General features: G+C 39.9%; 1 protein-coding gene across 9 annotated transcripts in view; it reads right to left on the bottom strand.

The window, feature by feature from the left end:
* The window catches only part of LOC125886637 (VPS10 domain-containing receptor SorCS1), a 247,028-nt gene that overhangs the window by 60,283 nt on the left and 172,187 nt on the right, over positions 1–14,558 (bottom strand). For all 9 annotated transcript variants that reach the window (XR_007449058.1, XR_007449059.1, XR_007449060.1 and 6 more), the window contains one exon: positions 3,028–3,101. Coding sequence is in view for 6 of the 9 variants with exons in the window: in XM_049572987.1 (XP_049428944.1) it covers positions 3,028–3,101 (74 nt within the window). In the remaining 3 variants the exon portion in view is untranslated. The remainder of the gene's footprint in view (positions 1–3,027; positions 3,102–14,558) is intronic.

Raw genomic sequence — 14,558 nt, forward strand, 5'->3', positions numbered from 1 at the left:
TCTGAAAGATTTGTTTCAACAAATGGGGGGAAACAAATTAAGTGCACATGATTCTTAATATCAAGGAGGATGTGTCCCTTTAATCCCCCCTGAAATCTACACCCGTATAACACTGACTACGCAACAAGATGCTTAACATCCCAATTTGGCTTCAAAGGCATCGCTGAAAGGAACCATTAGGTTATTTCAGTCTTCATATATTTTATTTCATCACAAAGGATAGCAATACGCAGATTGCACCCAGAACTGATTTTGAAGCCTCTCTGCACAGCTGAACACTGTCGGTCACATAATGTAACTGTCTGCCACAGAGGAAGATCAGGCATGTCAGACACATGAATAATGAAAATCTTAAAAACCTCTCTGGCTTATCTGCTCCTCAATTTGTTGAGAGGCAATGACGTAATATGTCCGGGGCATTTACAAAGTCAAAAGTGCTCTTCATTTGGTTTTGACTTTAACAGTAGCTCTACTAAAGTTAGTTGTCACGCAAGTATTGTTTTAACAGCAGTACAGTGTGTCTAGAGCTGTATGAAATATACTGTATACAGTATCAAAAAGGAAGTATACATTCAATAGTTTTCTGTGCTATACATGTGGAAATGACTTCACCTGATCATTCAAACCATCAGAACGATTGATTACCTTTATACTGTAACAGCATTTTGAATAAGTACTTATCATTATTTATTTTCATTAACTTCTTCAAAAGCTGCAGGAAAACTTTTGCTTGCTGAAAGTTTATTGTACCCATTGACATGACAACTGTCGCCTGCAAATTCAGTCTGCTAGCCAATAAACAGTATTTCTGCGAGGTGGCCAAACTGCAAAATGAAATTCTTGGCTGTTGTCTGGTCTGGCTCTCTGCATGCTGGTACAAAAAAAAAAAAAAAAAAAGCACAGTCAAAGATGGTTTCCTCAAAAAGGAAACAGAATTCTGTATCACTTTGATGATTTGGAAAGGTAGAGAGTGAAATGTTTTGTTTTGTTGTTTTTCAAAAGACCAAAAAAGTGGTGAAGTCTTTGTCAATAAGAATCTGGCAGTTTATATTTCATCATTTTCATGCAGGAACTAATTACCAGCTGGCTTACTACTAGTTAAGTGGAAATGACCAAGTGGCAACCTCTAGAGCTAAAAAATGCAACACATTCTCACTCCAACCCTGTCCCATACTGATGTTTGGTCATGGACTCTCCACGTTCAGATACAACATGCGAGGTACCTTGGGTGTGTTGATTCGTTTTGCCTCTTACTTGCATTGTCTTCTTTCAAAATACACTTCCGTTTTCAAAGGAAATTTAATGTTAAAACACTACATCGGTACAATGCCGCAAATTGTCATTTTTCCATCAACAACTAACACTTGTGGTTAGGTAAAAGCAACAAAATCATGACGTTGCGTTTCAGAAAAAAGAACAGGGTTTGGCTCTATCATCTTACGTTGGTGTTTGTTGGACCTATCCACCACCGCTCCCACCCACGTTACTCAGACTTTGGCTGCCTTAATTTTTGTTCTTGTCCTGCTGCACTTCCCATGACGCTGCTGAGTGCCATTAAACTATAACAGCGACTGGTCACATCATGCCGAAGGCAAAGAACACCTTTTCTCATCAGTGTCTGGCGCTGCATGTCACTGCCAAAGCACCGGATTTCGACGACTTCGGGGTCAGACTGGGTTGAAAAATGAGGCCAATGAGGAAATGCCAAAAACTGCAGTTTCTCAAATGGCCACTTGAGGCTGGCTCCAAGGTGGCTCCCACAGACATCCATGTTGAAATGTCCAAATTTACAGCAAAAAATGAACATGTGTACAGACTGGCAAAAGAACTATGATTCTGGTCTCTACAGCTACAAGGAGTCGACTTTTTTTATATCTCACTCCATTTCAATGTAACTAGGGATACCACACCAACATTGGTCAGGAGAAGTAACCACGGCAGATTCACTCAGCTGGAAAAGGGTGGATTGCCCACTCCAGGTCAGGGGGGAGGTCCTGCCTCAGGTGGAGGAGTTTAAGTATCTCAGGATCTTGTTCACGAGTGAGGGTAGGATGGAGCGGGAGATTGACAGGCGGATTGGGGCAGCGTCAGCAGTGATGCAGGCGCTTAACCAGTCCGTTGTGGTGAAGAGGGAGCTTAGCCAGAAAGCGAAGCTCTAAATTTACCGGTTGATCTACGTTCCAACCCTCACCTATGGGCACGAGCTCTGGGTAGTGACCAAAAGAGCGAGTTTGCGAGTACAAGCAGCCGAATGAGTGTCGTCTGCATGGTGGCTGGGCTCAGCCTTAGAGATAGGGTGAGGAGCTTGGACATCCGGGTTGAGGTGGTTCGGGTTTCTGGTAAGGATGCCTTCCGGACGCCTCCCTTGGGAGATGTTTCAGGCATGTCCAACCGGGAGGAGACCTCGGGGCCGCCCCAGGACACGCTGGAGGGATTACATCGCCTGGCTGGCCTGGAAACGCCTCAGGGTTCCCGCGGAAGCGCTGACCGAAGTGGCTGGGGAGAGGACTGTCTGGGCTTCTTTGCTGAGGCTGCTGCCCCCAAGACCCGGACCCAGAGAAGAGGAGGACGACGAGTACGAGTACGAGTAGTATTACCATAAAAGGTTACAAGGCAAATCTCTAGTATTTTGACCGGTGAGCTTGTGATAGGCAGTTTTCTGACTGTATCATTAGCTAAGATGAACCAGCTATCTTAACAAGCAGTTTGTCATTATTAACATAGTTTATGGGCAACAATATCCATGGCAACATGACCATGACCATGGCCTGCTTGGCCTGCTGCCCCTGCGACCTAGCCCTGGATAAGCAGAATGAAAATGGATGAATGAATGGATGGATGGGCAACTATGAATCTGTGATCAATTAACATCATGCTATTTGGACCATCATGATTAATTTTGAACAATATCAAGTACTGTCAAGTTTACCACAAGTAACACTGAACTACATCTTAATCTTTTACACCTAGTTTATAGTTTCATATTGCTTACAACTTGTTTAACAATGTCCAAATCTCTGTACTTACCAGTAGAAACGATTGGGGGCCACTCTCTCGTGCACCACTTGCCACCTCCTCCCAAACTCCACCGAGCTGTAGAGCTGTAGCAAGACAACCAGACACCAGTTGAGTATTCATTCACATACCATCTGAACAGCAGATCAATTTCACCATTTTGTACAACAAAAGCCATCCTACTATCAAATGCTGCGTGGCCTTTGAAATGATGCACTTGCACAGGTTGTTTCTTTAGGTTTGTTTCTACACTTTGATTTTCTTAGTACCTCAGTGATCCCTTTAACAGCAGCAGTGTAACGGCGAGTGGGAGATGAACTCTCTCACATAGAAACACACACACTGTGCGTACAAGTTCTTTATTAGAATCCGCTAAATTAGATTTGAATTTACATAAGACTCAAGCACTGCAGAGGAATAACATGGCTTAAGGACATTTAGGGATAGAAGCATTGTCTGCCTTCCCACACAACTACCCATTACTGCAGAAACCTTACAGAGATTATTGCCACACACACACGCACACACACATACACCAACCACCAAACTAAGAATGGAACCTTAAAGAAAGATGTGCAGGGCATAAGTAATCCTGTACTAGAGAAATGTACCTTGCTGTAACAAGCCTGTGAATGGGAGGGCAGATGAGGAGAGGAGCCCAAGCGTGGTGGGTGGTCTCAATAAAGCCATTGTTCACAAGTCAGTAAATCCCGGGTCGCTGAGATTTTACCACGCGACACAGAAAAGGGGTGTTGAATGCATGTGAAATCCCTGTGGAATGGAACTGACTGTCCATAAAAATAAGAACCCCCATTTGTTTCCATGATTGGCTCAGTGAGATTTCAGACATCCCTGTTTCAGCTGATTTAAGTTGAATTATCCATCTAGGATTATGAATTCAGTCAATATTAAAGGGTTGCTCTATCCAAAATGACAAAAAATATCAAATTACATATTCAATTATTTCTCACTAGTGGTTTCTAGCCATGCAGATAGGTTTGATTTGATTTCTACATCATTTCCAATATAATTAAGGTGACTGAAGGTTCATATGAGATGCTCACAGCACTGAAAAATATTCTTTCCAAAAAAAAAAAAAAAAAATTAAGCAGAAGTTTGTCTTTCCAGAAACAGTCACACAGTTTTCATTGGAACTACTGTCTACTAAAGAGAGTTATCTTGTACAAGGGTCTGTGTGAAATCTGACAGATTAGTGGCCAACGAAAAAGAGCCCCTACCGCTTTGGTTAGATTTAGTAAAAGAACCATGGTTGGGCATCATCACGTTATACACTTAACCTTAAGTTACATAAATTAGATTTAGGAAAGTAAAGGTAAGTATCTTATATTTAGAACAATGTTACACTTGTATAATGATGACAACTTCCATCCAGGTGCCAGGAAGCCCTTAAATCTGTAGATGTTTAAAGATTCTGCTCCAGTTGCCTTATCAATGAAATTTTCCCTGATAATATAATTAAATTAACAGTATAGGTCTTTGCTTCTGTAATGTCCTCCAACATCACACAGCAGATATCCAGCTCAAGTCATTTTTGAGCACATTTTTCAAACGCAATGCAAATGCAATGTTCCACAAACCCGGCATTCATCTGATTACCTAACAGCCCATATGTTTAGCATTTTTTAGTTGCTAGAAAGTTATAAACTATTTTTAATTGAAAGTACCCTGTGAATGTTTTTACAGCAAAAAAAAAAAAAAAAAAGATAAAGTTACACAAAATAATGTATAACAAAGCTTTCATACAGCTTTGCACACACATTACTTTTGGATGGATTACTCGCGAATGCAGGGTCGCACAGAAATGCCACGCATATCACATGAAAGCGCAGGACCAGAGCTTTCCTCTCCTCATCTCCTGTTCTGAGAAAGTGTTAGGGTCTCCTTGATGTCAAGATTGTCAACCTGGCGTGAACAAACTGAGTGAATGTGTGTTTTTGAGTTTTTCTATGACTTCCAGTGAAATGGCTGGGCTTTATTTATTTTGGTTTTCTTTTACACACATCTCTGCCCATCTCTCTCTCTCTCTCTGTGTCTCTCTGTGTATCTGTGAGTGAGGGATTGTGTGTTATTGAGTTTACATTATTTCTGATTTGTTAATTTTGTTGTTGTTGCAGGGTCTGATTGTTCTAAGTTCTGTATATTTGATGAATATTAAGACTACTCTATCCTCATAATTTGATGTCATTCAGATGACTTTCTAGTAATAGTACTACACTACTTTTGTTCAGAGGAGGTTAAAAAATACTGAATGTTTCCATTTTCATATTCTGTCACTATAGTTTTAATTGACATGACTTTGTTATGGCACTTTAATGTCTGCCTGCCTAGCAGTAATGGGGGGGAAATGAAAGCACATGTTCAACTGTGTGTTGATTTGTTTATGATAAGCTTCCAAGTTAAAAATAACATGCTGTACAGTGTACATGCACTATTTTTTAATAAAATAGCCATTTTTAACAATAAATTTTCTCTTTTGTCCCCCTTGTATAAATATCGTGATATATATCGTATCGTGGACTCTTTATCGTGATAATATTGTATCGTGAGTTTCTGGTATCGTTACATCCCTAATAAATTGCACTGTAAACATAAAACTATGGCACCACAACTTAAGGACAAACTTAATATAAGTGTTTTAGGCACTTGTGCACTTTGCTCACCTGCAAACAGAACAGGAAAACTGTTTTAGATGAGTATCTGCTCTCTGCGCGGCCATCTTGACTGTGCTATGTTTTGGTTTTACCACTTAGCTTGTTTCCTTCAAAGCCAATACTGACATCTTGTGGCAGAAACGGGTATCGCTCTACAGTTACTTCAGGTGAGGCAGGTGAGTGTTTTTAACAGTGATAAAGTTATTCTAAACTTACTATATGTTACCAGCTTAGCACATAGTCAGCGACATTTAGCAGCTAAAGATCGAGTTAAATTTCTCAGGAGCTGGTGAAGACCAAAACAGAGCAAAAAGGGCGTGAATACTGGACTTGACATGACTCCAAATTAATAAGGTGATGCACAATAGTATGTTAAGTGTCTGGGATTTTTAGCTTGTTATAAAGAAGTGACCCCAAATTGAAAAATAAAAAAGGAAACTGAAATTGAATAATGTGGCTTTCGGTGTAATTTACTATAATTTGAGCACCACATGGCTGCCGTACAAGAGGAAAGAGATGATAATTTAAATGTTCTGACCTTTCAAGTTCTAGTTTAACAAATTAACTCAATGAAAACTCTGAGTCTTGGGCACCCTGCTACCTCGTCTGCTAGAGCACATAACATTGAGGCTTACCACGCAGTTTTAAGTTTCCTTTGCTGCATGTGACCCTCTCTGCAACCCCCTTCTCTGTTATTACTTCAACAAAGCAGACAATGCCTAAACAATATTCTTTTAAAAAAACTACAGTCTTACTTTTGTGGGGTATGCCTTTATTTGATAGCTGACAGTACAGAAATGACAAGAAATGATGGATGAGAGCCATGATCCCCGACCACACACCATGAACCACGGTCAGTGCGGTCGTGGTCAGTGTCTTAACCCCTTGCACCTCACATAAACATTTATAAGTTTACATTGTGCCTACATATGCTGTGTTGCTCAGTAAATCAACAACCTCACTGATACACCCAGTGGAGTCCTTTTGACTCCAAACACACCTGCATTCTCTGACAAAGCACAATGACAAATCCGTTTACTCTGGAGCTCACAGCTGGAATTTAATGAGGCATAAAACTTATTTCAGCGTTTCAAGCTGGACTTTTTTCCATTTTAAGCATGAGCAACCACGCATAATGTGTAAACAATCATTTATTAGCGGATAACGAAAATGCGACTCTGTTCATATTAATTCATTTTCTAATTGCATTTATTTACTCTATCCCGAAGGGTGAAGTGTAGGCATCCATGAGAACACAGTCTCTTCATCTTAAATCCCTTACAGATTATCACTGCTGTCGAATCAATAATTCTCTTTTATTTTGCTAATAGGAGAGTTATGCTTTTAATTCCTGTTTGCACCCTTATATTTTGCTGTATTTTAACATCTCTAAATGATCCTACAGCTATAAGAATGGCAGTAAAATACAGTGAGGCATGACTTCAATGCCATCTGGACATATGTGAAGCATATATATTTATCTCCATTGTGTCCCCTCGTCGGATCACTCCACAGTTGGCATATGCAAACAATATATTCACTGTGACTACTGCATCTGGTGTGTGTATATTCTCATGTCAAAGAGGGAGAGACAAACGGCGCGGGTGATGACATTTCCATGACTTCCATGCCAAGCTGTGCTAAGCAGATGCAAGCAAAAGGGGGCAAGGCTGAGGAGGGGGGGAGGGGTGCAGGAAATCACTTTGACTAATTATCCTCCCGCAGCAAGTTAGTATGTAGCCAAGCAAGTGACATTGAAGAGGCAGAGAGCGGGAGACGGGGGGAGGTGAGGGGGGTGGCGGGGTCGACGCAGCCTTTACAACCTCCAAAGGTCTCTCAATCAACAAATGCAGCAGCACTGCCAAAAGGAGGCAAGGAAATTGAAAGAGAAGCAGTTCTGGGGTGGAGATGATGTGTGCCAGTTAAGGCACGAGTGAGGGGGCTGGTGCATGAGTGAGTCGGCACCTGACATATAGGAAGTGAACACACAGCATGAATAGTTAGAGAAGCACAGTCTGTCTCCCTGAAACTTTCACAATGGCCAAAAAATGTGCAAAACATATAGATGTCCTACAGTTACTCTGCTGGTTCCCAACCTTGTGCTGTGACCCCTATGAGGCCCTGATCAGACAGAGCATGTCGCACCGAACTGCCTTTTTTGTTGAAGCCTGGCCCGATCTGACAGAGCGCTTTCTGAGGTTGCTGCGTCTTCTTCTAAATTGTTGCTAGGCAACCATTAGATCACCTGTCCTTCACTTTTTTATTTTTCTGTGAGGTAGCCTCCTGGATACCTTTTAAATCTGCATAAAAAATGGAGCGGCGGAAGGCACTTGAGGACTGGACAAAGGGAAACAGATCCATGTGGGTACATGAGTGCCTCAGACCCTGTCTACAAGGCCAAAACAGATATTTTTGAAAATGGATATTTTTCTCCTTGGTTGTAAAAAAATATTTCTGCGCACATAGCCTTCATTTCACTGAATATCTCTGTCCACAACACAATTAAAAAATGATGACAAATGCTCACCAGCATTAGCTTTCTTTAGCAGTCTTCCTTTGTCACAAAAATAGTGACATCAACAGGCTAACGTTATCTCTTTTAAAACACTGATTGGAGATCCCATCACCATTGATTCCTCTTTAATTTAAGGCTCAAGGAGCTCACTCAAACATACAAGTGATGCTTTGGACATGTGCATGTTTTCCTGCAAAGTGTCCTGCCATCCAACACATTCTCACTCCGACCTTGTCACATAATGACGTTTGGTCGTGGACTTTCCACATCCACATACGACGTGCAAGACACCCTTGGGTGCATTGGTTGCTGACTTTCTGGGATGCTGTGTCAAGTTCTGCCTGTTACATGCATTGTCTTCTTTCAAAGAACAGGGTTTGGCTTTAGAATCTTACGGGACGCGAACACCGCTCCCTCGGGTAAAAGTTGGTGTTTGTTGGTCCCATCCTCCACCCCTTCAGCCTGCCCCAGTCAGACTTTTGCCACCTTAACTTTTGTCCATGTCCCGCTGTGTTTCCTCCTGACACCGCTGGGTGCCATTAAACTATAACCACAACCGGTTGCATATCACGCCAACGTTAAAGGACGCCTTTTTCGTTGGTTTCTGACGCTGCAAGTCACTGACAAGCACCATATTTTACGAACTCAGAGTGAGACCGGGTTGTTGAAGGAGCTCACTAAATTATACAAGATACGCTCTGGACATGTGAAAGTTTTCCTTCCATTAATCTTGAACAAAAGATGTGTCAGGGACAGTTTGACAACGTGCTGTGAACTGTCAGGCATAATCATGGTTGGTAACACAACAGAAAGTAGATGAAGCTACAGTTAGTTCAGATATGTTTTGCAGATTGCGACAATGAAAATGAGCTAATATTAGCTTAACACTGTATGCTAACACAAAAATACGCCAATGATGTTGGGCGCTTTCCCGCTCTGAGTTGACGTTTCTTCAACTCGAGGCGTTCAGGGCACTCCTGCAAAAACACGAGGCACCTAGAGCAGAAAAATGCGGGGCTCCAACGCATTCTGTCTCCAACCTCACATGCTGACATTTGGTCATGGACTTTCCACGTCCACACAACGATGTGCAAGGTATCCTGGGTGCGTTGGTTGTTGACGTTCTGGGACATCATGTTAAGTTCTGCCTGTTACATGCACTGCCTTCTTTCAAAATACACTTCAGTTTTCACAGGAAATTGAACATTTATATACAGTCTCTTTCAAAATAAATGCACAAAGTCAGGACAACACTGCAACTTGACGTAAATCTTACAGGACGCGAACACCCGAATCAAAGTCGGTGTTTGTTGGACCCAATCCCTCCCGCCCCAGTTGGACTTTACAGCCTTAACCTTCATCCTTGTCCTGCTGCGTTTCCCCCGATGCCGCTGGGCACCGTCAAACTATAACGGCAACCGCATATCATGCCAACATTAAAGGACGCTTTGGTTTCTGATGCCGCAAGGCACTACCCAAGTGCCGGATTTCGATGACTTCGGAGTGAGACCGGGCTTGAGGCACTCAGCAACACAAAATCAGCAAAAAACATCTACTACTCACTCAACAGTATAGTTAATGTGCTAATGACATGGTATTCTGTACAAAACCAGAATCAGAATCTGGTTTATTGACATATAGGTTTTTACATACAAGGAATTTGCTTTGGTGCATTAGTGCATAACATAAACATAATAAGAGAAAAAATAAATACAAAATAAAGCAAGAGTTGCAAAAATCAGCAAAATATGAATATAATAAAGAATAAAGTTACAATAAAAATCTGAAAAATACATCAATTCCATGTATTATTATAGGTATGTAGAATATATGAGTGTAATTACTCATGAAACATACAAGTTTGGATATTTTAACAATTCTCAAAGGGACTGCCCTGAATTTAGCCAGCTCAGGTACTCACAGGCTATGCACCACCCCCAGCATGTTCCAGCAGTGTCAGGCTCATGTGTAGGTGGTGAGGTTAGCTTAAGGCCATTGTTGCTGGAGAGTTAGCCAATCCTTGCCAGATCCTAGGAAAGGCTGCCAAAGATACTGAACTCGGGGCATCAAGTGCCACTGTCTTCCTTTAATACTGTTGGATTGAATGTTGTGTTACTTGACAGTGTGAGGAAAAAGTTTATGATTGTTTTAACAACTTTGAAGAGAGGTTAATTTCAGTCTTTAACTCAAATGCAAGTTGAATCGGGTGGGTTGAGCCAATGTGTCATGTTGCATGTATGTTGGAAAATCTGGCACATGAAGATAAGTCTATATCTTTTTTTTAGAGACTGGATATATGAAGGCAAAAAGTAGTAAAGACACAACTACTCATTGGACTGATCGGCGCCATCTTGGGGTCCCGTATTATTGTTATTATACATCTATAGTCCTTACACCTGGGCCACCTGCTGCCATTTTGTGAAGAGCAGATCAACAAAAAATCAAAGCAGAACTGATGTAAACCTATAGTGACACTAAGCACTAAATACGCTTGTGATATTAGTAGGGCTGCAGTTAACTAAAGAAAATCTTGGTCACACATTATCTTCAACTAATCGATTAGTCGTGGGAAAAAAAAAAAAAAATCTGCACATTATTTTACTTCTGTGGTGGTGTGTGTCTGTGTCACTCTGCATTTACACCTCCAAAACTCTAGTCGGCGATGGAGGACTGTGTTAAGTGCTGTATAGTTTAGTTTAAATCAAACTTTATTTATATAGTTGATTCAAAACACACATTAAACATTGCTTAATAGAAACAATTTCAAACACAAGTACGCAAATTGGCTTCACTATAAATCGCAGAACTGATAGACAAGCACTTGTCTTTATCTGGACACATTTTCCCCACCAATACAACATGCTAATGTTATAAGCACAAGTCTATGGCATTTTACATTGTATAAATTAGCCTAGCATCTAGCGACCTTTTCCTCTGCTCATATAAAACCAGGGACAACAGCAACATGTAACAAAGGTAACGGCACACAGTTTGGCTTATTTACAACTCACAAGGTTCACCGACAAAATAACGGTCTTATACAAAACACGTTTTCCAAACAAATATAACATGCTAACCTTATTAGCGCCAGCCTATGGCATTTTACATTGTAACATTAGCCTAGTGATGAGCAGAGATTTCCTCTGCTCATATGGAGCCAGGGTATATCCCGAAGTATAAATCACACACAAGACTTAAAATGCTATTTTAGTGGAGGCTTTACTGTCTTCACAAATTATTGTTTCTTATCTGTGAAATACAAGTAAATACAAGCTTTGTTTCCACTGAGGGAGATGGTGTTGGTACACAGAATCAGACGGAGGTCTGCATCACTGCGACGCTGAGCGTGAGGGTGGGCAAGTTCAACTTTCTGTCAACAATGGATTTTCACAGGTAACTTAGCCTGTCCCCCTGTCGCAGGAAATAATGGATTAATCCTGGAAAGCTGTTGATGTAGGCTAGCACTTTTCTCCTTATGAAAGTAACACGGCGATTACTCGACCAATGAGAATTTGGTCGGATGAGAGCATAGCGACCAAATAATCGACTAGTCGACCAGGAGACCTACAGCCCTGGATTTTAGAATGTTTCAAGTCTTTATTTGTCATTTACACAACAAGTAGGACGAGTTGTTGGCAATAAAAGTATTGTTATTAGGCTCCCTCCAACAATGCTACTATAAAAAAGGGCAATTCCACTATTTCTTTTACAACGTTACTCAGGCATGACTTTTCAAAAACAAATGTCAACTTCAACTATTGCCATTTCTCTGTAAGTCCTTTGATATAACCTGAATACAGTTATATGTAAGGTTCATCGAAATTTGATGGAAAGAGGCAAGGCAAGGCAAGTTTATTTGTAGACCACAATTCGTACACAAAGTAATTCAAAGTGCTTTACAGAACAAGAAAATGCATTAAAATCACAATACAAAATAAAAACATAAATAATCATTATAAAATAAACTTTAAAAGAGAAGAGTGCAGATAAGATCCTTTCAGTCAGTGAAATAGAGCTGTTTTGAGCCTAGATTTGAACATTGTCAGAGTAGAGGCCTGTCTCACATCTTCAGAAAGACTGTTCCAGATTTTAGCTGCATAAAACTGGAATCCTGATTCCCCATGTTTAGTCCTGACTCTGGGCACCAGCAGGAGGCCAGTCCCTGAGGTCCTCAGAGTCCGAGATGGTTCATATGGCACTAACACGTCAGAGATGTACTTTGGTGCTAGGCCGTGAGAAGAAAGCAACTCCTTTCTGTGAAGAGTTCTCCACTTGATGTGAATGGCGTTGTTCAAGGAGTTGGCCTGAGTATAGACTTTGAATGCTGTGTGAAATAAGCAGTACACCACTTTCAAACAATTAGAGGAAAAACAGTAATCATTCTGAGTACGTACACTCCATTCTCACTTTTATATTTGTTAGTTTCACACTGAGAGGGCAGTCATATGACTATTTCCTGAGTGCAGTACAAACCAGAATAGACCCTGTACTTACTGAGCTCGCAAAAGAACAGGCACAAAAGATTTTTCATTCACTTTTTTGCCAGCAATATTGATTCAAAAGTCAAGATTCCTTATACATAATTCTTTTAATGCATAAAGTGGTGATAACTGTGATAACTTCTGATGCTTTAAACCCATAAACTCCAGCGGATCAGTGGTTCGTGATTATCATTTTAGAGTGGTTTCAAAGCCTAGAATCTTATTTACATTTATTCATGCACTGCATTCAGTCTGAGGCATCTATAGCCAGTAAGTGGAGGCACTGCTGGATTCTTAAACAGGTAAAATACAGTGAAAAATGGCTTAAAACACGACTTGAATATGAATTCAAAATGTGATGGTGTTTATGGGTCTTGGGCATCACACAGCATTGTAGCAGTACTTTATGTGTGTGTATGTGTGTGTGTGTGTGTGTGTGTGTGTATGTGTGTGTGTTTGTGTTTAGGGATTATACTCGCTGCACCATGAGTTTGATGTTTCATCAAGTAGGGAAAGCCGACTCAGAAGGCACGCTCACACTCACACACGTCCTTAGCAAAGGAGAATGCCTTCATTATTCATCACAACTGAAACATTAGACCCAAATGGGCTGAGCTGCAAGAAAAGCATTTATTAATTCAAACGGGTATTTTAATGTCTATAAATTTGACCTCTCTTTTCTCCCACTATCCCTCTCTCTATCTCTTGGTAGTTTACAGATACAATTATTTTTGCATAACCTGCACTTTATCTCCTTAGATGATTATTTATTCGAAAAGCATTTGCACGGTGTCTGTGAGCTCTACAAGGGTAATTGTGATGGTGTAGTTTATGGTCAGACATTTGACTGAGAAGTAATATAGCTGTGACCGTATTTAGAGATATAGAAACTTTTTTTTTTTTTTTACAAAAGATTTTTTATTCATTTTACAAAATAATTCAAAACTCTTAAATGTTAGATGTTTAAACAAAAGCAACTGCACAGTGCCTTTGGCAGAAAAATACAGAATTGACAATCTTTTTTAATTGGTGATTTTCAATTTTAATTTTCAGACAAGATTTGTTCAACAATTCAAAAATTTTGAGAATAATTTAAAATTTTGACTTATAAAATTAGGAGAAATTGAGTCAAAATGGCAACACTTGAAGGTATCTACATAAGAGTGACATGACATTCTCATAACTATGTATGTTATGTTATGTGGGATGTATGTGGGATGTCCTTATTATGACAACTTGACATTAACCAGGATGACATTACCAGAAGATGTCTTTGTCATAACAACTTGATATTAACAAGAAATGCACCTCTTTTTGTGTTAATGTCAAGTTGTCATAATAGGGACATCCCAAACAAATTTAATGTCAACTTGTCATGACAAAGACAACTTCTGGTAATGTCACTTTGATTAATGACAAGTTGTCATAATCAAGACAACCCAAACAATGTCAACTTGTCATTACAAAAACCAAGTGACACTTAATGACAGCAGTCAGAAACGTTTATGACATGTACATAATGTTTATGACAAGTTCATGTAAAGTGTTACCGTCAAAATTTTGCCTAACACCTTAGATTATTTTTTAAAATCATATTATGTTAGTCTAGTGTGATTTTTTTTTTATATATTAATATTGATATTCTTTTGATAGGTCAGAAATAGACTTATTTTAAATAAAATTTTTGTTACTCAGATATGGGGAGATACTGAAGTTAAATTATGGGTTAGAGGATCTTATTTTGGTCATAGTAATTTTCATACTCAGAGTAAGAACACAAACTTACAGTGTCCTGATTTTATTCAATTTTTGATTTTAAAATATACTATGCAGGAGTTTTCTAAAAACAATGCATGGACTCACACAGGAATACTT

Source organism: Epinephelus fuscoguttatus, linkage group LG3, assembly GCF_011397635.1.
Source record: "Epinephelus fuscoguttatus linkage group LG3, E.fuscoguttatus.final_Chr_v1".
NCBI lineage: Eukaryota > Metazoa > Chordata > Actinopteri > Perciformes > Serranidae > Epinephelus > Epinephelus fuscoguttatus.